The sequence below is a fragment of the Phytophthora ramorum genome (genome assembly GCF_020800215.1).
Source record: "Phytophthora ramorum isolate Pr-102 chromosome Unknown Phyram_PR-102_s0005, whole genome shotgun sequence".
NCBI lineage: Eukaryota > Oomycota > Peronosporomycetes > Peronosporales > Peronosporaceae > Phytophthora > Phytophthora ramorum.
The window spans coordinates 88,969-110,383 of record NW_027150651.1 but is presented as its reverse complement, the minus strand read 5'-3'; the positions used below and the strand labels follow the sequence as shown (position 1 = coordinate 110,383).

General features: G+C 51.8%; 5 protein-coding genes across 6 annotated transcripts; 4 read left to right on the top strand and 1 right to left on the bottom strand.

Moving 5' to 3' along the window:
- Window positions 1–1,340: 1,340 nt before the first annotated feature.
- On the top strand, window positions 1,341–8,369 carry KRP23_5705 (von Willebrand factor A domain-containing protein 8; the record flags this gene model as incomplete). Of its 2 annotated transcripts, XM_067890802.1 has the most annotated exons (15): window positions 1,341–1,621; window positions 1,688–1,799; window positions 1,872–1,959; window positions 2,034–2,136; window positions 2,192–3,514; window positions 3,601–3,884; window positions 3,961–4,229; window positions 4,299–4,481; window positions 4,576–4,751; window positions 4,843–5,062; window positions 5,148–5,215; window positions 5,473–5,819; window positions 5,892–5,949; window positions 6,027–6,136; window positions 6,208–8,369. In XM_067890802.1, 15 exons carry the CDS (start codon window positions 1,341–1,343, stop codon window positions 8,367–8,369), a joined length of 5,784 nt encoding a protein of 1,927 aa, XP_067745220.1. The 2 variants fall into 2 exon arrangements, with proteins under 2 accessions (XP_067745220.1, XP_067745221.1); XM_067890803.1 differs by lacking the exons at window positions 5,473–5,819; window positions 5,892–5,949; window positions 6,027–6,136; window positions 6,208–8,369 and adding an exon at window positions 5,310–5,325.
- A 2,823-nt stretch (window positions 8,370–11,192) lies between these two features.
- On the top strand, window positions 11,193–11,456 carry KRP23_5704 (uncharacterized protein; the record flags this gene model as incomplete). The annotated part of the gene is made up of 1 exon (XM_067890801.1): window positions 11,193–11,456. One exon carries the CDS (start codon window positions 11,193–11,195, stop codon window positions 11,454–11,456), a length of 264 nt encoding a protein of 87 aa, XP_067745219.1.
- A 120-nt stretch (window positions 11,457–11,576) lies between these two features.
- Window positions 11,577–12,189, top strand: KRP23_5703 (uncharacterized protein; the record flags this gene model as incomplete). Its single annotated transcript, XM_067890800.1, has 2 exons — window positions 11,577–11,744; window positions 11,818–12,189. The coding sequence occupies 2 exons, from the start codon at window positions 11,577–11,579 to the stop codon at window positions 12,187–12,189; spliced, it is 540 nt and encodes a 179-aa protein (XP_067745218.1).
- Window positions 12,190–18,463: 6,274 nt separating this feature from the next.
- Window positions 18,464–18,955, top strand: KRP23_5702 (uncharacterized protein; the record flags this gene model as incomplete). Its single annotated transcript, XM_067890799.1, has 1 exon — window positions 18,464–18,955. One exon carries the CDS (start codon window positions 18,464–18,466, stop codon window positions 18,953–18,955), a length of 492 nt encoding a protein of 163 aa, XP_067745217.1.
- A 1,784-nt stretch (window positions 18,956–20,739) lies between these two features.
- Window positions 20,740–21,009, bottom strand: KRP23_5701 (uncharacterized protein; the record flags this gene model as incomplete). Its single annotated transcript, XM_067890798.1, has 1 exon — window positions 20,740–21,009. One exon carries the CDS (start codon window positions 21,007–21,009, stop codon window positions 20,740–20,742), a length of 270 nt encoding a protein of 89 aa, XP_067745216.1.
- Window positions 21,010–21,415: the final 406 nt, after the last annotated feature.

The following is a 21,415-nucleotide window of genomic DNA, read 5'->3' as shown; positions in this document are numbered from 1 at the left end:
GGTGTGCTTTCCTCGAATGTTGCCATCACTCCTAGAAGCAGCGATGTAATCTTCGTCGTTGATGCTGGCCGTCTTGTTGTCCTCTCGCTTCACAGCTTTCCTCTTGAAGGCTTCGCGAAGGACTGCAACACAGTGGGTGTACACGGCGACGGAAGGTGCGTAGAAACTGAAAATCTTGCCTTTCGCGCCGTACCGAATGCTGAAGCTCAGCTTTTGCCGGTCATCGACTGAGCGCGGGAGTAAAGCGATCGGATTGTCGCGGCGTCCGATCGGCAAGTCGATACAACCCCCACAGACTGCAGGACGTTCAACGCGGAGTACGTACGTGCCATTCCAACTTCCGAATTCCACCACATTGACCAAAAGAATCGACGTCTTGAACCAGAAGGGCCCAAACTTGAGTTTCAGAATGCCAGAAAACGCCATGACGCGCACTTCAAGGAAGAAAATGAATACTTTTCCCGTTGCGGGGTCGGAAGGAAATCCTCAAGTGTGATGTGGACGCTAGCACTGGTACTTGGTTTTGCAATAAGTGAGCAAAGGACTGGCGATGAAATCTTCTCCGTGAAGTTCAGCTTGGTATCAGGACGTTCAACCGTATAGCAGCACATTGCGAACGTAAACCATGAAAAGGCTATGTACTAGGTAGTAGAGGACCGACGTTGCAAACTAGGAACATGACCACTGCACTAAATAGTTATTGCTTCGTCATACCCAGTGTTGTTGTGCTTTACCTCTACACGCACCCAGCTCACCTCGACAAATGTTATAGTACGAATGGCATGGAAACGAGATAACTGTATTTTGGGATTGACCAGACACCATCTTTGGTCCTTGCGATTCTAAACGTATTCAGCATACATTAGGGAGTCGCGTTTGGCATTGTCGGCGGACTGGAAGCCGCCAGCACTTGAATGCGTTGTCATTCGGTATGATGATTGCAGTGCCTTTACCTATTTCAATGTCGAGCTTCAAGTCTTCAAGGCGTAGATTTCCAGTACCTTGTCCGACGCAGGCAAGTGAAGAGCGGGAAAGCCAGTCGGACTTTGGCACGAATTCCAGCTACACGAATTCCACGTGGTGGCTAAGCTCGAAAGAAAAAGTGGTCGCCTCGGTTGACAAGACGCTCTGGCAGCACGACCAACTAGGAGGCGGCATCCAGCAGCCGAAGAATTCCTCCAAGATCATTCATGCAAAAATCCGTAAAAGTCGTAAAATCCGAGTTGAAGTGAAAAACTACTTGATCTCACTATACGATCTTCTAATAAAAGCGACCATTCACGTCAGCACCGCCCCGACGTGACGTGGGGTCCAGAGTCCCCGACACTGTATTATCGACGATGCTGCGCACTCTGGGGCGACACCCACGTGGTTGGTGCGTGGCCGTCGAGCGTCGCAGCGTCTTCTCCATACGTTGCAGTAGCGGTGCCACTTCCAGCCCGTCAGTGGTGGAGATCGGGGGCGTTAAAGCTACTGTGGGCACCCCGCAGTCGCCAGAACTGGTACCTCGCGGGTACCTGACGGAGGTGCAGCAGGGGCGACCTATAGGCCAGGAACTGCTGCGCCACTTGAGATGGATGCTGCAAAAGGACCTTCTAAAGCAGGATATGTTCCTTATCGGGTAGGATATTTCGTGCTTCTTGTGAATTTTGGAGCTGTTTTTTATGTTAACTTGTATGTTTCTTAGACCTCCGGGGTCGTCGAGACGGTTGTTGAGTATGCGGTTTTGCGAGCTGTTGAACAAGGAGGTGGAGTATGTTGCCATTTCGCAGGATACCACAGAGTCCGATTTGAAACAGGTGAGAAATGACGGAGTTATTTGCATCAATTGTTTCTGAATTATTTGTTTTTCCATGTTGGTTCGCTTTTAGCGTCGGGAAATTGTTGACGGCGCGGCCATTTTTACTGATCAAGCTCCGGTTCGAGCTGCTATCAACGGCCGCGTGCTGGTGATCGATGGTTTGTGGTTCTGTTCAGTTGGCTGCTGGCTAAATTCTTGTGCTAAACAAAACCAAATCTTGTGCATTGAATAGGTCTTGAAAAGGCAGAGCGAAATGTTCTGCCTACATTGAACAACTTGCTTGAGAACAGAGAGATGATGCTAGATGATGGAAGATTCCTCATGAAAGCGGAAAGGTACGCGTGAGTTTTCGTTGTTGATATATTGATGAATTCCTAAATGGTCATGCAGCTACGACGCGTTGGTGGAGCAAGGATACTCAGCGGATGCTTTGAAGGCGCAAAACTTGGTACGCGTGCACCCAGACTTTCGTGTTATCGCGTTGGGGCTCCCAGTTCCGCCGTATCCCGGTCGAACGCTGGACCCGCCACTGCGTTCGCGGTTCCAGGCGCGGAACGTGCAGCCGAGCTCACCAGGCTCCCAACTTGAGGAACTGGTTGCTATCGCTCCGTCTGTCCCACTGCCTACGCTGGAGAACCTTGTAGGCATTCGAGAGGCCGTCAACACGATCGAATCCACCTTCGATGTGGGTACCAGCACGGGACCACGTATGCCACACTTCGACTACCTGTCGCTCTCACACTGTGCGAAGGTGCTGGACAAATTTCCAGATGCGAGCGTAGCAAGTACCGTCGAACGAGCCTTTCCAGTGAGGACCGACATTCTTGGGGTCAAAGCCGAGTCCAACTCGAAGGCACTTGATCGTATCGTGACGAAGTTCGCTGACGGACTGAAAAAGACCAAGTATACGGTTGAAAATGTTGCCAAGGCATCTGCTGAAAACGTAAAGGCGACAGTATCATTCCGTACCCCAGCAGCACAGCTTGTCCTGCAGGATGTTCCGTGTGGAACAACACGTGCCCAAATGGACGCAATGCCGGGATTTATTGAGACGGAGACTCATTCGGAGATGCTAGCCGAAATGATTCAAGACCATGCTGTCGGTAGCGACTTGTGTGTTCTTGGAGCAAAAGGCAGCGGGAAATCGGCTTTAGTTCGATTGTTTGCGCACCGCATGGGATACGCGACGGAGCTTTTTAGTCTTTTCAAAGACATGACGGCACGAGATCTCCTTCAGCGTCGGACTACGGACTCCCATGGTAACACCCGATGGGAAGACAGCCCACTCATTCACGCCGCTCGAAATGGTCATCTCGCTGTGCTAGATGGAGTGCACCGACTCGGAAGTGATAGTCTCGGTGTGCTTCAACGACTGATTCAAGACCGAGAAATTGACCTAGCGGATGGCTCGAAGTTAGTATCTCAAACCACATACGATGCTATCGTAGCAGGCGTAGACAAAAGCGGGAATTCAGGAGCGCTCAGCCGAGTATCTGCAATTCACCCGTCTTTTCGCATCATCGCGATTGCTGAGGCAGACCCAGTGCTATTGAAGGGCGCGACGGCTATGAGGGGAAAAGAATTGACCGCTGCATGGCTGAGCTCGGATACCATCTCCATGTTCAGCTTTCATCACCTCTCGGCAATTTCTTCTTCTCAAAGTGAATCAATTGTACGAAGCCTGTACCCGAAGCTTCCTCAGGAAGCAACAAAGTACGTCCTACTTGAACGCAAGATTGAACGACATGTCGCTAGCGCACTAACGAAATCTTGTGTTATTATTTTGATTTGCTGACCAGCATGCTGCTGGCCTTGGCGGAAAAGCTGCGGAGCGCTAAAGAGACAAGCGCAAATGCCGACTACCACGCTCTTTCGCTGTCTACACGCCAACTGCTGCGTGTTTGCCGTCGTCTAAACGCTTTTCCTGACAAATCTGTGCAAGATTTGCGTCCGCTGCTGCATGACACACTGCTCACCCAGTTTTTATCTTCGTCATGCAGTCAGCTTGTTGACTCTCTGTTGGACGAGTGCAAGGCACCAGCTGCGGCGTCAACGACACACTTACAGAAGCAGCAACAACCGGGTACGCAAGAAAGGTGTTCTCATGTGCTATTGTTTGCCTTAAGTCGGTTATCCAACAAACACGCGTGTATGAACAGATATCATCCGTGAAGATGGCGGATACTTGCACATTGGCGACGTCTCTTATCCGATTCAAACCCCGAGTAGCCCCGAGTTGGTACCCCAGCCCCATTATTTCGACATTCCAAAGCATACGCAGTGTATGAAAGACATGCTTCAGGATGTTGTGGCTGGTCAGAAGCACATGCTGCTGATTGGCAATCAAGGTGTGGGTAAGAACAAGTTGGCCGATCGATTGCTGCAACTCCTGCAGCAAGAACGCGAGTACATTCAGCTCCATCGCGATGTACGTGGTCATGATGAGCACGAAGCGGATGCAACACCATCTAACGTTGGCACTTTGTGTATATCTCAGACAACCGTGCAAACACTGACGTTAGTGCCGACTCTTGTGGACGGAAGGATCGAATGGGAAGACTCCCCATTAGTTCGAGCTGCCAAAACGGGCAGAACATTGATCGTCGATGAAGCTGACAAAGCGCCACTGGAGGTGGTGTGCGTTCTGAAGGGGCTCATCGAAGACGGCGAGATGCTTCTGGTAAAACATCTCGCGTCATTAAGACCTGTGACTACTTGTTCTCGACAGGTTGGTGATTGAACTTCCTCCTATGATATTACCTGGTATGTTGTAGGGAAATGGCAAACGCTTGATTGACCCAACCAAGGTGGCAATTGAAGAGTGGCACAACGAAGAAAATATCATCCAGCTCCACCCCAACTTCCGGATGTGGGTACTCGCCAATCGTCCAGGTTTTCCATTCCTGGGAAACAACTTTTTTCGGGAGATTGGTGACATCTTTGCCAGTCAGTACGTGCATCCTGCTTTTTACCAACCCCAATTATTGTTGTTTCGGAGTATCTTGAACACAGACTGACCTATGCTGCTCATCTAACTTCAGCGCGATTGACAATCCCGATGAGGAGTCAGAGCTGTCATTGCTGAGTGCGTATGCGCCAAGCGTATCTGTCGACATCTTACGTCGGCTGTGCAGGGCCTTTGCTGAGCTACGCGAGCTGGTGGAGAATGGTACCATCACGTACCCATATTCGACTCGCGAAGCTGTCGCTGTTGCAAAGCACCTCGAGCAATTCCCAAATGACGGAGTTGCATCAGTACTGGTAAGGGCCAGTATTTTACCATTACTTCGAAGTACTACTGCATGCTGGTGCTCAATGTGAATCGTTCATGTGTGCATCGCAAAAGGAAAACGTTCTAGCCTTCGATGCCTACGATCGGAACATGCGCGCGCAGTTATCGGAGGTCTTTTTGAGGTACGAAGCTTGTGTCTGTGTGCATGTATAGCGTTGCATTTGGCATGGTTGTTGATGGCATGTTGCACGTGGGGTTGCTGTCATTTTTCGATAGAAATGGCTTGCAATAGAGCATGTCTGCGTGCTTGCGCAGTGCATCGATATGAATGCAGTGATTGTCATCTTGCTTTCGCTGACTAGATAGCTGACGTGCTTTTATTCACAATACCGTGCTTATTTTGCTTCGATGTGCTTCTTGTTGCCCACCGTCAATTCAGACATGGAATCCCTCTGTCAGCCACCGGAGAAGCTTTGGTGCTCAAGATGAATATTGCAGAAACGCAGACTCTCCCTGAACTGGTTCCTACCGAATCCTGGCGTTGGCAACCGGAAGCATCTGTGAAGTTCAGCGCGAATCCCAACAAACCGCAGCAACAAATTCACTGCTCACCGCTGAATCGGCGACAAATTTGGCTGGATCCGTCGACGACTAGATCATTCCCGCTACAACATCACCGACTGCACGAATTTACGGAGCAGCTGGCCTCCTTTCAGGTGCCACTCAAGGGAAACCGAAAGCAACAAGCTCACGCGATGGCTGTTTTCCCTGATAACTCGGTTCATGGTACGTCCTTCTGAATCTACTGTATTATGTGGGAACAGCTTTAACTGGGTTTGCATGCGGCTCTTACTGTAGTGCTCACGAGACGGCCGATGAGCTTGCACTCTTTCTCGGACTTCGAGGGTAACGAACGGTACGCTGTTTTGGACATTGACAACGGCGACAGACTGATAACCACGAAACCGCTGATGCTTTGCTTTTTTCTCGCAGGTTGCACAATATATTGGAGATTGAAAGCGATTATATGCAATGGGAACCGAACCCTGTGCTGGTGAATCTACCTGATCAAGAAGAGGTTGCAGTATTCATCCCGTCCACAGGTAGAGAACAGCCCCGCGACGACATTCTTCTGGCTCATAACAGTCGTTTATCTCATCTTGTTGTATGCTAGGTCTCACTATTTTCACGAGTCCACGGGGTAATTCGGACGGACGTGCTGACTGTCTCACCCTTCCTGATGGTGCTCTTGACGGTCGACTGCATGTTGACGCCTCATCATCGCAAGGGAAGAAGAGAGCGAAACAAAACCCGTTCTCGAAGTGGTTTGGAGGTGGGAAGGCCGGAGGATGGCGTACAGAGGCTGATGGGGTCAACGCAGGCTTGATTCTGCGTTATTTGCAAGGCGGCTCGTTGTTCCAGATTCTCGATCTGAACTCGAACAACTTCTTCTCCGTCGACCTGGCCAAAGTGAGTGCTTCATTGCCTGTGCCAGTAGCTGAAATTATCAGTGTCCAGCCTATGGGTGAACATGAATGGCTCCTACGAACCACACACGAAGGACTGGTGTACAATTTGTGCCAAGAAGACTCAAACAATTTCGTTTTGAAAGTGGCAGAGGTTGATATCAGATCAGAGGCGAGTGCATCGCTCGTTGATTCACGACATTCCGTATTTCCTGACCGCCAGCAAACCGAAGGAGAACCGACCCCTGCTAAGGTTATGGTGCACCCCCAAGCATTCTTACAGGTGATCGACGGGAGTGATAATGGCCATACTGTTCAAAGTGCCCTACGGAGGCAACTTGAAGGCGAGCAGGGACACCGAGAGGTGCAGCGAGCCTGGCAGAACAAGTCGGTGATCGTGAATTCGGTGCAATCCGATTCTGGTGACCTTGTCGACATGGAAGTCACCTGTCCAGAGACGCAAGAGACGAAGAATGTGGTCATTGGCTCCTCACCCAAAACTTGTGCCAGTAGCGACAGCAGGTTTTTATCTTTGCCGACGGAGAGCTCTTATGTACCTCGCGTCGTTGCTGTAGCAGGCGTTCACAACGATAAACAAACGCTAACACTACAAGAAGACGGTGCTGTGAGGGTGTGGCAGTTGGATCAAATTTCTCTAGACCGGGAGGCTGCCTTATGGAAGCAAATGTACAATCGTGAGGACGAGCTCGCGATCGGTAGTGCTCTTGAGTTGAAAGTGGATGGCTCTAGAGTTGGCGGTCCGTCAACACCGAAGACAGGTCTGGATGCCCCGAAGTATGGCAAGGAAGACCCGAACAATGACCCGCATGTTGGAGGAAATACCTGGGCCGGTGGCACTGGCGGGAGTGATACAGCCGGACTCGGTGGTCGAGGTGGACCTTATAGACTCGACAAGGGCCATCCGGTCCACCAAGTCTCGCAAGAGAAGAAGGACGAGGTGTCAGCTGAAGCGCGTGCTAAAGCGCAGGCCATGGCACAGGAAGCGCTCGCTGAAAAGTTGCGCGAGATCGATATGAGCGATCGTGAATGGGAAACATACCAGTCGTACTTCAAGCGCGTGGAACGAGAGAGTGCTCAACTGCGTGCTGTACTAGCAAACCTGGAGGCTGTGGCTCAGGAGCGCAATTGGCTGCGACACCAATCGAGCGGTGAGCTGGATGACGGCAAGCTCGTGGATGGAGTTGCTGGCGAGCGCCTCGTATTCAAGCGCCGAGGCGTTAGTGACTCGCCTTTTCAAGCCCCAGCAGGTCATCAGCAGGGGGACGAGCCTAAACGGATGCTGTTTGTGATGGACGTCAGTGGCAGCATGTACCGCTTCAACGGGCAGGACTCTCGCCTCGAGCGTATGCTTGAGACGTCACTCATGATCATGGAGAGCTTTGCGGGCTTTGAGCGCGAGCTGGACTATTGCATCATGGGACACAGCGGCGACTCGCCCGAGATCCCGTTCGTGGAGTTTGGTGCACCGCCAAAGGATCGCAAGGAGAGACTGCGAGTGCTTCAGAAGATGGCCGCGCATACCCAGTATTGCCAAAGCGGGGACCACACGGTTGAAGCTGTGGAGCGAGGCGTGAAGCGTGTTGCTGCGCTCGAGGGTGACGATCGGTTCGTGTTTGTGGTGAGCGATGCCAATCTGGAGCGATACGGAATCGAGCCCGGATACCTAGGTCGGAAGCTGCTCGCGGAACCTGGCGTTCAGGCTCACGCTCTTTTCATTGCCTCCTTTGCCGACGAGGCTGAGCGTATCCGTCGCGAACTACCCGCAGGGCGTGGCCATGTCTGTCTTGACACGTCGGACTTGCCTAGGATGTTCAAGCAGATCTTCACATCCGCCTTTGGTGGGAGCTAACTGCAGTGTTCCGCAGACAGCGACAATCTACCTTTGAGCGAGCTTACTATTAAGCTAAAAAAACACTACTTTTTCGTTGAGACTAATGCTACAGAGCTCGATCCTGGCCACTAACAAACACAAGATATGATCGAGCTCAATTCCCCTCCCTTCTTGTCAATCTACATTCAGGCGTAACAAGAGCGTTGTCGAATACGCGAGATACGTCCTCCAGGTTTCCTAGCAGTTGAAGCAATGGCGTTAGCATGTCCGATCGGCTTTGCATACTCGCCACGCAGTCGTTTTTGTCGTCCCAGGTGAAAAGCACTGACCCACGCATCGAGATACAGCGTCCCTGCAGCTTGGTGGCGAGGCTGTTACCTTCCTCATTAGCGACCAGGTGAGGGAATACCCGTCGTAGCGTGTCGGCAGAAATGGTGACAGTTGTAGTCGTGGTTGCCATCACCAAGTTCACCGAACCACCAATTTCCAGGCGCTCGAGCTGGATGTTGATATTGTCAAAGTAGACCGAGAACAGGCTCCAGTTCTCCAGCAGTGCACCCACCCCGCAAATCGAGCCGTCGGTCACGTCCGGGGCCATAGCGTTTTGCAGAAAGCTCAGCACGAAGTCACGCAGCAATGGCGGAGGGGACCTGAGGCCAAAGCGGAAAATGCGGAAATACTGCATCGCCACAGTCCAGACTGTCTGTGTGGTGGGGATGCCGATGTGAGCGCTGCATCGCTTCAGTTTGAGTTCCTCAATCTCTTGTCGTAACTTTGAGTTAGCGCTTTCGAGGGCGAGCGTCAACATGCGCTGCTTCTTCCGGTACCTCGCCTGGTTCACTCTGCGACGTTCTCGCTGTACTCGAGTGTTTTGCTGTTCTATAGCTTCGTTGAATTCGTTGGCTTCGTTGGCCATGCAGGGGTTCGTGCGGGCTTGGAAGGGTGCTTGGGCACTCATGGCTTCCGGAGATGTCCCGACAGCGGCGTGCATGCGACTCGAGTTTGAGCGCTGAATGACAGCGCAGATCACATTATCACTCAGCGACGTGGTGTTGGGCGGATAGAGCGAGAAGACGGGCATGGCTAGCTCCAATGAAACTTTGATAATGACCGACGGTCGACTCAACCACACGAGAAGAAATGAAACATCATCACCATCATGCGATTACCACCCCGCCGTGGCCGTAAGCAATTTACGGGTAATTACAGGGCGTGCTGCCACGCTCAAGACCCGAACGAATGGAGGAGACTAATCTAGTCCCTCCTCTCCTACACACCCTTAGGAGAGAGAGATCCGACGTATGCGATCGCTACACTATTATTAATAATAGCAAGGAGGCTCAACCAAATGATTCTAAACTAGCGCAATGAACCCGAGAACACGTTTACTACTACAGGGCCGAACTGGTTATATAACATGCTCCGGTAATACATGTATTGTACTTTGAAGTTTGTTGGCACTTTTGACTCTAATTCGTACGACTTGTCTTGCACGGGATAGCTATAAATCGTACTCGAGTACGAATTGCTGTAAGTCGTGCATGCTTCACACTCTCCTACTACATGTATGTGCCTTGGTCATTCCAACAGCCCAAGCACGACTTATGAGGACGTTCATTAATGTAAAGGCCGAGAGCACAGTAAAAATACCTCTCTTATAACGCAAAGTTGACGTATCTTGGCGTCCGGGAAGGTGATTAAAACACCGCGCACCCCGGGGCCCACAAACGTGGTTGTCACCCTCAAAAGTTTCGAGTTGAGGCCGCGAAGTAGCTGAGACTCAGCCTCATTTGCACAGTACACGGAACGTGATAACCTCGTGCGTGAGGACGTACACGAACTTCGGCTTGTCCCCGTTGATCTTGGTTTGTTGCTCGGCCACCTCGACCAAGCAGAACGATTTCTGATTCAGTTATCCACAAGGGAGCAGGCCAGCACTTACGTACGAAATGAAACATCGTGGTCAAACCGCAAGCGCCTCGCGACGTTGAGGCTGTCAGGATTGACATGCTGCTGCTGCTCAGGGCCCTTGTATGCCGTTCTAGAAAGTGTGTCGGCGATGCCAGCGCCAATGCCAACCGTGACAGTGTCCACTGGGCATCCATGACTGTGCCGTCGTGTGTGTGAGGCGTGGGTGGGGATACTCGATAGGGATACGGGCGCTGGGGGACTTCTTGATGTGGTGATTACCACACCAACGCGCGCCTTGGGCGAAGCATATACAGATGCACGGGCAATCTAAGCGCCCAGCAACTCGAGCACGTCCACCTTCTTGAGCGACACCTTCTCGGCAAAAGCGCTCTCACCGGTGGTTGGAGACTTATTTTTCACTGAACGGGAGCTTACATATGAATAAAAAAACGCTAACGGGAAGTTTTGTACTCACGCATTTCTTGCAGCGGGTCGGCGGCAGTGCCGACAGCACAATCTGTGTGTGATGGTCGGTCCAACGGCACTGGCGAATTCCAGTTCATGTCGGCCCACTCCTTCGTGCAGCTCGGACAGTTCGTGTGCTGCTGATGTCCTTGCAGCATATGCGAGTCACCTCGTCAACAAGTTCATCAACATGGCTTGTGCACCTTGCAGGGCAGAGCCGCCGTCTTTCCCCGCGCTCAATCCAGAAAAAAAAACAGGCCAGTGCCAAGAGAGTCATCAACAGGGTGGAAGGAGACGCAGCCAGTTCGCGCAACTCCAGACGCAGAAAAATCCCACGCCACAGCAGCGTTCCGAGCCTCCTGCTGTGAGCCGCATGCACCTGCCGGTGCCAACGTTCGGGCTCAGTTGCGAGCGCTGAACGTACGACTCCTTTGCGCCATTGCGAAGACCCTCGAGGCCACCAGCATGAAGATCCGCGCCCGCGCCGTGAGCTCCGACAATACCAAGCCCACGATCGTGCTCAACCTGCCGGGCGTCCGCCTCGCCGTGCTCATGAGCGCCTACGACTCGTTCGTGCACCTCGACGTCACCCTCAGCTCAGCCGCGACGCTCTTGCTCGCCACCTATGTCGCCTGTGTACTGACCTGGAACGTCCTCGCGTCCGTGCTCGCGCTCCTGGTGCAGGGCGCTGCGTTTAGCAGCTTTTACACTGCACCATGCTGTCCATGAATGCCACGCGCAACGCGGCCTCCGTCCAAAGCTACTACATCGCCAAGCCGGTGGCTGCTACAGCCTCCACGCCCCCATTGCTCCGCGTTGGCGGCAGGATTATCGCGTCCAAGTCCACCCATGTCGACAAGGCTAACGATGCGGCCGCTTCCAAGAGAAAAGGAGCGGCAGGCCCCGGCTGTCCGACGTCGTATGCTGGCGCAGCTGAACAGGAATCGCCTCCTGGTCAATGTGGTGCCCGGTGACATGCGCTGTCGCGTCGACATGAACCTGGGCGAAGCGAACTGTGTGGGTAAGGCGTTCGTGCAAGCGATGCCCGGCAAGCGCAAGCCATGTCATGCGCGTGGACTGCGGTGCCCAGTCGGCCGACCAGGAGAAGCACATGAACCCCGTGATCATGTGGGACGTGACTGCAACGTTTGACAAGTTCAAGCAGCTCGAGCGCGAGCTGAAGAAGGAGGTCAAGGCGAAAAAGGCGTCGCGCGGAGTGCAAGTGCCGCACGTGTCGAGCGGCGCTGTGCTTTTCGTGCAGCCTGAGCTCACGGACCATGTGCTCAACGCCCGCCTGCAGACGTTCATCGACACCTTGCGCTCGGACCCAGTGCTTTCCACTATGGGGTGCTTGCGCAAGTTCTGCCAAACCTACCAGGCTGCCCAGCCCCAATGCGCCCGAACGAGAGACTGCAACACGGGTGCAGAAGGTCGGGTACTGCCGCGCTCGTGTGGAGAATGAATTCGTCGAGCCAGTGGCTACAAAGAGAGAAGAGGAGATGGAGCTTCCATTGTATGTGAGAGTGAGTGAGTGAATATGCGAGACGGATGCTGTGGGTCGTTGCCGGGCCGCCGCATCGGAGGCAGCAATATCCCGACGGCCGACGGCGTTCATCTGTTCAAATTGTAACCACAGTTCGACCAGTACGGCGGCGACTCTGAAGGAGGAGGCGAGGCCTATTGCGGAGGTCACAAAGAGGAATAAAAAACTGTAAATATTATTTTGGTGTTGTGTAGAGATGCTTGGTGTCGATACGGATGCCGATCGGTGTGCTTCGCAGCGGCACCAACTCCCTTCGAATCCTCTGACGACAAGTATTTCCTCCTCTTGTGGACAATCCTCGAATTCCTTTGAAAGTGACTGTAGCTTCAACATTGAGCTGGAGTTCATGTCAGCCTCCAAATTCATTGCATGCATTGCACTCTCGGCAAAAGCCTCCTGGTGCAGCCGGGCGGTGAACAAGCTTTACATCGAGCGTATATAGCACATACCGCAGTTATACGTGCCATTTTTGTATGCACTTGCCTTGATTATACAAGTAGCAATTTCACTTGGTATATCTTGACTAAGATTAGTCGGTACGAGTACTAGTAAGGTACTAGTACATGCATTCGGTTCGACGGCAAATCCCAAATCATTATGAAGACGGCTCATCTATACATACGGCACGGGATAACCGGGAATGACTTCTTCCTTCAAGGTTGCATAATACGTACCAGACGACCCAGCAAATCCACTTTATTGTTGCTTCTTGTCACATAAAACGAAATTGCGATCATCGAGGATTCAGTGCCGGATGGTACCAGTATTTCTTAAACCGTTTCTATGATATAATGAGAGATCTGTTAGTCCATTGCCAGGCCCGACCTGGCACGCAGCGGCATGTACCAGTAACCTCCGAGTGCTCATCCACTCCATCTGGTAGAATGCGGCATCTCAGGCTGACATTGCCAACCCTTGGATTGGAAAGCAGCACAGTATATATGGACAAAACTACCAAGTAGGGACTCCAGCTGCCGTGCTACAGAAGTCGCCGGGTGCTACGCCGCAGCAAATGGCCGAGGAGATTGTCGCCCAGTGCTGACTCGTCCTCGAAGCTAGTGGAGCTGAACCTTACATCCAGCCTGGATTCCAGGCGGTCGTGCATGTCGCCGCAGGGCGGCGTGGACAGGACGGACATCGTGTTCCCCATTGACGTCCTGTGCCCCAAGGAGCTCGATGTGACCTCTACTCAGCCGGCCCGCGCTCGACGTGATCGCTAATAACGGAACTGGTCTCCAGGACGGTGTCGTTCGACCAAGCCAAGAGGCTTTTGACAACGTCAAGCTCAACAATGGCATCAGGTGGATAATTCAAGGAGCCAGGAATTACGCCATGGATGCTCGGCATATCTTTGTTGCTTTTAGCCTTTACTTGTTGAATGCATCGTCCTTCTCCACTACTCGTTCTTGTCACTTACTTCGTGATGCCGGCCATCCCAACCAGTTGAGCAGCTATTGGCGTCGACAGCTCCAGGTTTGGAACTTCAATCAGCACAGAAAGATACCACACCTTTGCACAGAAGCACAGCCACGCCTTCAACTCCTTCGAGGGCAAATTGGACAACGACTCGCCCAACTCTAGGTGGCGCCGGACGCCGTCAGCAGCGCGAAACCAAAGAGAAATGGGAGGCTGTTCATCCACCTTCCTGCGACGCTGATGCTCCAGATAGCGCTGCGCGTGGTGTGCATCCATACCGAAATGCTAGCTCTGTACTGCCTAGAGCTTGGACCAGCCGTGTGCACTACCGACTCCAACTCGTAAACGCTGCGCAAACTCATCAGGTCCAAGAAGACAAAAACTACGAAAGAGAGGGCCGAAAGTTTGGGCATTAATGTCGCCAGGCTCAGTGTGTTGGGGTAGTGAGTCAACCGAAACAAACGCAGGCGCCATACACGTTCTTAATATCCTAGCTAAATAGACGGAAAGGGATGTTCCCCAAGTTGATAAGAGAAACAATGAGTATTGACTACATTGGTAGATTAAAAACACTTTTATTTACTTCATTTATCTTATGCCTCCTGCGCGCGAGCGGCGGATCAGTTTCTCGGCCTTGTCATGTTGCTTTCGTGGGGAAATAACAACGAGAATCACTTGCACAAGTCACAACAGGAGCATCTACTCGTGGATAGACAACTCTTTCGTCCCTGTAGGCGACGTCAATTGACCCAGTACTCGCCTAGAGACATCTTCTCGGGCGCTTGCATTGCCTACGAGCGAGAATTCCACGGACGATACATCTCGTTGTAACGATCGCGTTGATCGTACCGATTCCTGAGCCAGACGACGACTCAATCGCCAATATGCTCGGCTACTTCGCAGACGTCATGGCCGTTATTATGTTCGGCGTGCCGCTTGTGCTGCTCGGGGATGTCGTCAATACGTGGGGGAAACGAGGTCGTCGCGGCATCTCCGGCTTCCCCCAACGGCGTCCCTGGCCTATGTACGGCATCATGCAGACGACCAACTGCGTCTTCGTTCCGAACACCATCAGCGGCCTGGTGTGACTTGTGCAAGTGATCTTCCTTGATATTTCCCCACAAAAACAAAATGTGTTCAACGACGTGTACGAGGTAGCTCAGAAGCTTTTCGGTCGAGTCTTGATGGTGTGGTTTGTAATTTCAACAACTCGGGTCTCCTCACGACGTCGAGGGAACACAGGGGGGGGTGGGCGAAATCGAATGCACTTGAATCACATGTTTGATGCCTGTGTTTCGAGGCTAATACCTCGGGAGGCAGCCAAACTTGGGCAACGGCAATTTAGGCTGAGGCTTTCTGTTTACGTCACGTTTTCACGTGTTTGAATGGGAATTCAGGGTGTCGATTTCTCTGAGGCACTTCGAGATTTTTAGAATCTGAGGTATGGCATCCATCGTGTAGTGCACAATGTTTTTTTCATGAGTTTTTTTTAGTACGTGATGCAGGAAGTGCACAGTAGCTGGTCTACTGTACCCAGCCCATACGTTGTTTAAACAGATCTATACGAGATTCCTGTGCAGAGAATTTGGGTACCAAGTACCCGGATAATTTGACATTAAAAATACACCCCTGGCTGGAACTCAAACCCTTGCTTATGAGGCAACAGCAGACTCTATTTTGTTTTGCGGTATCAGCACTGCTGATACCTTCAGCTACGGGATCGTCGGCGACGCATTACAGAACACGTATTACATGTATGAGAGTGAATCGTGCCACAAGGTGAATCACTTAGTTTTGTATGTAGCCTATTTTTTTTTTTTTTCTATCAACAATACCAGGAGGGGGTGAACGCCAACTCGCTCGGCAAACCGAAACAACGCCTGCGGTTTAAGATCCGTGTGCGTAGTACGCGGGCTTAAACCCAGGATCAAGCATGGTCACATTGCTCGGCTTAGGGTTCTGTCACCGCGCTCCCAGGGGGGTTGAGGTGTAGATTTCTTGTCGGCATCTCCGATTTTTGTGATTTGCAGCGAGATGACATCCGTTTCTCATGTTGTGGCAGTATTCTATGCCTTACATGTACCGCAAAACTCTTATCGAAAGGCACCCCTTGCAGGCGAAGGTTAAAAAATATCAACCTATCAGATTAATCCATTTTGATCATCTATCATGACATATCGAATGGCACCCCGGAGATAAATTACCACCAGTCGATAGGTTACGCAGCGAGCTAGCCATTCATCAGCACTGCACTTCGCCATTACTCAGTCTGCAAGAATGCCCCGAGGAAGCCGCCCACGCGTGAAAAGCTTCGAGGCTTCGCCAAGCCAGTGCCTTCGCACTGCTATCAGCTACCATCGCAAGTATATTATTAATAGCTTCGTCGAGCAGAAGTGCATGGCAGCAGCAGTAACACGCTTCTATCCCTCTCTCCAAGCGGAAGCCCAAAAGCGGAAGAAGCGGCAACTGCACAAGTGGTTTGAAGCCCAAAAGCGGAAGAAGCGGCAACTGCACAAGTGGTTTGAAGCCCGTGATGACATCGCCAAACAAGTTGCCCAAGGCAACGGGCTCCCAGTCTGTCGCATCAACGACAGCAGCTTTCGCCAACTGAACCAGCGAAGTGACCGTAATCTATTCAGGAAAATATCCTTGATAAATAAATTCCGAGTGATGCAGCTGTTATTTATTTGCAGATGCCTCTTCCCATGCATTCGGCATCCCTGGTGCTGCAAGGGGTGCCTTTCGATAAGAGTTTTGCGGTATACACGTACGTGCATTCGGTTCGGCGACACATCCCAAATCAGATCATTCACTTCGCAATTCGCGCCGATTGGCTAAAGTGGTCTCCGGAATACCTCCAGCGCCTCTTCGGAGGATCCCCCTTTTCGGATGCGAAGTCCCCCCGCGTGGGGCCGAGAAGAAGGGATGGGGTGTTCCTGTACGCCGGGCGCGGAAGCAGCGCCGTGCTTGGCGAATACCACCAAGATTATCAACTACGCTGCAGCATGTGGGGCCTGGTGACCCCTGCGTGTACACAAGATCACACACCAAGCCGCGACGGACCTGGCGGACCCATCGCGTTCAAGATCTCGCTGCCAAAGCACGGAGGATCCGGTAACCCCTCCAGTGTTCCAGTTATCTACCAAGGCGCCAGGACATGGTACACCCTCGCGCTCGGACAGCTCAAGCATCAGCTGCTTAAGTACCAAGGCACGGAGGGCATGGTGACCCCTCCCGTGATCAAGATTTCCCACCACATCGCGACGGACCTGGTGCCCCGTAGCGATTCTGATCCAGCACCAAACCACTGAGGACGTGGTGACCCTCAAGTGTTCAAGTCTGCCCACCAAAACGCGGAGGACTTGGTGGAGCCTTCGTGTTGCACGATTATCGTGATCCACCGTGGCGGGAGATCTTGGTGACCCTCCTGCTTCCGTAAAGTTCATCTGCCCTTCACCTCGGCCTCGATACATCAACATTGGGTTAAAATCCCACAGAGATATTGGGCTTCGACGCCCCCAGCGACTTTCAGGGCTCTATAGTTTCTAGTTAAACACAAATAGAGGACCTCATTAACCCCCCCCCCCCCCAAATCAGATCATTCCGAAGACGGCTCATCTGTACGAGAGGTTATACAGAATGACTTATTCCTACATGGCTGCATCTTACGGTACGTTATATGCAACCCAGCAAATCCATTTGATTGTTGCTTCTACAGTAAACACATTAGGGATGGGGAACGTTCATTAACGTAAAGGCCGAGTGCACAGTAAAAATACCTCTCTTTTAACGCAAAGTTGACGTAACTTGGCGTCCGCTAAGGTGATTAAAACACCGCGCACCCCGGGGCCCACAAACGTCGGTTGTCACCCTCAAAAGTTTCGAGTTGAGGCCGCGAAGTAGCTGAGACTCAGCCTCATTTGCACAGTACACGGAACGTGATAACCTCGTGCGTGAGGACGTACACGAACTTCGGCTTGTCCCCGTTGATCTTGGTTTGTTGCTCGGCCACCTCGACCAAGCAGAACGATTTCTGATTCAGTTATCCACAAGGGAGCAGGCCAGCACTTACGTACGAAATGAAACATCGTGGTCAAACCGCAAGCGCCTCGCGACGTTGAGGCTGTCAGGATTGACATGCTGTTGCTGCTCAGGGCCCTCGTATGCCGTTCCAGAAACTGTGTCGGCGATGCCAGCGCCAATGCCAACCGTGACAGTGTCCACTGGGCATCCATGACTGTGCCGTCGTGTATGTGAGGCGTGGGTGGGGATACTCGATGGGGATACGGGCGCTGGGGGACTTCTTGATGTGGTGATTACCACACCAACGCGCGCCTCGGGCGAAGCATATACCGACTCGGTAGCTGCACGGGCAATCTAAGCGCCCAGCAACTCGAGCACGTCCACCTTCTTGAGCGACACCTTCTCGGCAAAAGCGGGTTGGAGACTTTATTTTTCACTGAACGGGAGCTTACATATGAATAAAAAAAAACGCTAACGGGAAGTTTTGTACGGGAACGGGAACCACTCTTTTTTTAACGTCAACGAGGTTTATGTCCCCATTCCTAAAACACATAACGCTACAACGACTTCGCGATCATCGAGGATTCAGTGCTGGACGGTACCAGTATTTCTTAAACCATTTCTATGATATAATGGGAGATCTGTTAGTCCATTGCTGGCAGGCAGCGGCATCTCAGTGCATGCTGCCACAACTACGATCAGTTCGTCTTTTGCTGCTCAAGGCTCAAACCCCTTCATCCAACCACGATTGACCATGCGTTTGAGCGTCTTCCTTCTCGCTGCTGCCGCCACTCTCCTGGCCAACCCTATAACGGTTGAATCATCCGTGGCTACGCCGAACACCCTGAACTCGAACGATTTTGCCCAGAACGACATGGACAGCAGGTCGCTGAGAATCCGAGAGACTGTCGATGCCGACCTAGAGGATAACTCTGATGACGAAGAGAGAGCTGGGATAACTGAAGTTGCCGCGAAGTTGACCAAGTCGTCGAGCTTGAAGTCCCTTCTTGACGAAGTGGAAACTCTCAAGACCCAGGCACACCATATGATGGATTATAACAAAGAGCTGTTCAAACAAGTCTCGAAGATGGTTGGAAACCCGTATCAATTGCACGAAAAGCTGGGCATCTCGGAGAAAGTCAAGACGATGTCGGCAGCTCAGTTGGACAAAGATATGAATTACCACTTCTGGATGGAGTACTCCAAGTGGTGGAAGGGAACCTATGGCAAGGACCTCGGGTTTTAAGTACTTAGCGTTGTGAACCTAAGTAAATAGCGCCATCATCATGGTTAATGAATACACTCGATTGACATACTGAAGATTTATTGATGTTTTTTACAATACGTTCTCATTATGTCCTCATCGTTTTTATTCTTGGTCGTCTTATACTGCGACAACAGGCTAACAACGCATCCACCTTGGCCGGCATCTTCAGCAGCAACATGATGGCAGCACGCTTACCACCGCGTCCACCTTAGCCGCTTTCTACGACGAATATTTCGTACGGGGCCGACGTCATCATCATTTTCACTATCATCATCGAAGAGCCTCGAGGTTGATTCACTTATAAACACCGGATGCGGCGAACGTGAAAGGACCGAATCAAATTCAGACTCACATTTTACCGACTCCGAGGGCATGTCGGATGGCCACGGCATCCTCACAACCCATCGCATCGCCCTTGCCTGCACCATTGCTAGTCGTGTCGCCTTCTCCTGCACCGCCATTCCGTCACGTGTGCCACCGACGTCCGATGCAGACGACTCCGACGAGGTGAGATAGTCAACAAACGTTGCCTGCGACGCCACAGCAGCTGTAGCAGCAGCAAAATCTGTCGTTGAAGCCATGGTGGCCGCTCCTAGTTGGAACCTACTCGAACCTAATGCAGCCAGGCCCGAAGGCTAAGATAGCCTTGGTTTAAGCGAATCCCAGTCAGGAGCGAGCTGATTTCATGCAGGGTTTGCTGATCAAGGTATGAACTGGGGGGGAAGAAGGGTGAGTGTTACGGAAATAGCAGTGAAGGAAGACTATTGGTAATTTACAGGTATTTTACAAGTATAGTGAAAATCAGAATAAACAGTGGTATATGAAGCTTCTAGAAGCTTCTAATTGATTAAGGTTGGGACACAAGCATGTATCACTTTAAGTAGGATATTATATTCAGCAAATAAAACTGTCTATATTGTGTATCTTTCCTTTCTATACCGATCATGTAATTTACAGCGTATATATGATTTCGCAAAATCGCACTGATCGCATCTCAAATCTTATTCTGCAAAGTACCATAGTACTGGCAATCGGTCTGTGTCGTGCTGCGCAGGCTCTTAACGAGCAGCGAAAGTGGGGATGGCGTCTCCGGTAACACACGCATGCACCTGCTGCGTCATGGTCTCCGCGCTCTCAAACAAGCCCACACAGACACCACCCATCGCGTGTACGACCCCGTGTCCCGTTTGGCATGTTCGCTAGTGGGGGGGGTTCATGGTGTACCCCCCGTCTGAGAGCGATGAGAGCTTCTGCCGCGATCCAGGAGCTGGACCGCCCTCGAGGAGAAGACCCCACGGCCGAGAACCTGCTGACCAAGCCCGAGGATGAGCGGGGGACGTGATTCAAAGCGAGTTCACCTGCAGATATAGCCAGTTGTAGCGGTGGTTAGATTAGATGCAAGGTATGGGATTGCAACGACAGCAGGGGTGCTGTACTTGAATAGTGCTGACTGTTGACGATTGTTCGTTGCAGGCGGTTGTGACAATGTTGCTGGCAGTATTGATGCTATTACATACTATGGCATCAGCGTGGCAGATCTTTCGACATGTAGAAAGGCCCGCGATAATAGGGTGGATTGTTGGACGGCGCTGCTTCTCTCAGTAGACATGATGTCAACATCTTGCATTGGTTACAATAAGAGTTCGATTGCACGTTCAGCTCTGCGCTTGATGTTGAGATCAAAAGCGACGTCTACTCTAACTCAGTCTGTCTATTGAAGCATTGGCCTGTGTGATTTACTACATCCGAGAGCGTGAGCTCATTCAGTAGCGTTCTTTTGGCCTTCTGGCGTGAAAGCTTCTGGGCACGTTTCGTGAAGATGCCAGCGCGCCCACATTCTCGCTGAAGCGCAAGGAGACTGCGTCTTCGAAGAAGTCCTTCTTAGCATTGCCTGTGATCTGGTGGTCGCGCGCCTTCGTCTTCTTCTTGACAAGGAAGATACTGTGGTTCTCGCTGTTGCGTCGGCCCTGCTTGACCGTGTCGTAGATGACGCGCTTGCCCTCCGTGCCGGTGCATATGTTGAATTCGTGCATGGTCGCGTGTAACCAATCATCAGCTTCTGCTGCTTCTTAGAGCCATCGCCATCCAACGGGAACGTACGTGTGACTAACCGCTCCATGGCGTGTTTCGCTCATGGGCTTGCGGCATCGCTATTTGGATCGCTTAGACTTGGTGGACGGTAGTTCGAAGATTTGCTGCTTCTTGTCGTTGTCGCGCTCTCCATTGACGAACGGATCACACGGCTCGAGCTTCCTCACGACGGCGGAGAAGTTGACACACTGAACAAGCAAGAGGTCGTTTTTCGATTAGCCTTCCTTCGCGGAATGTCAGCCTCGTATGTGACGCGGATGCGTGCTCGGAAAGATATAGCGAAGATACGCCGGGGTCCCACATCTGCCATTGCTGCCAATATTGCTGATTCTGTCCTGGCTCTGACGC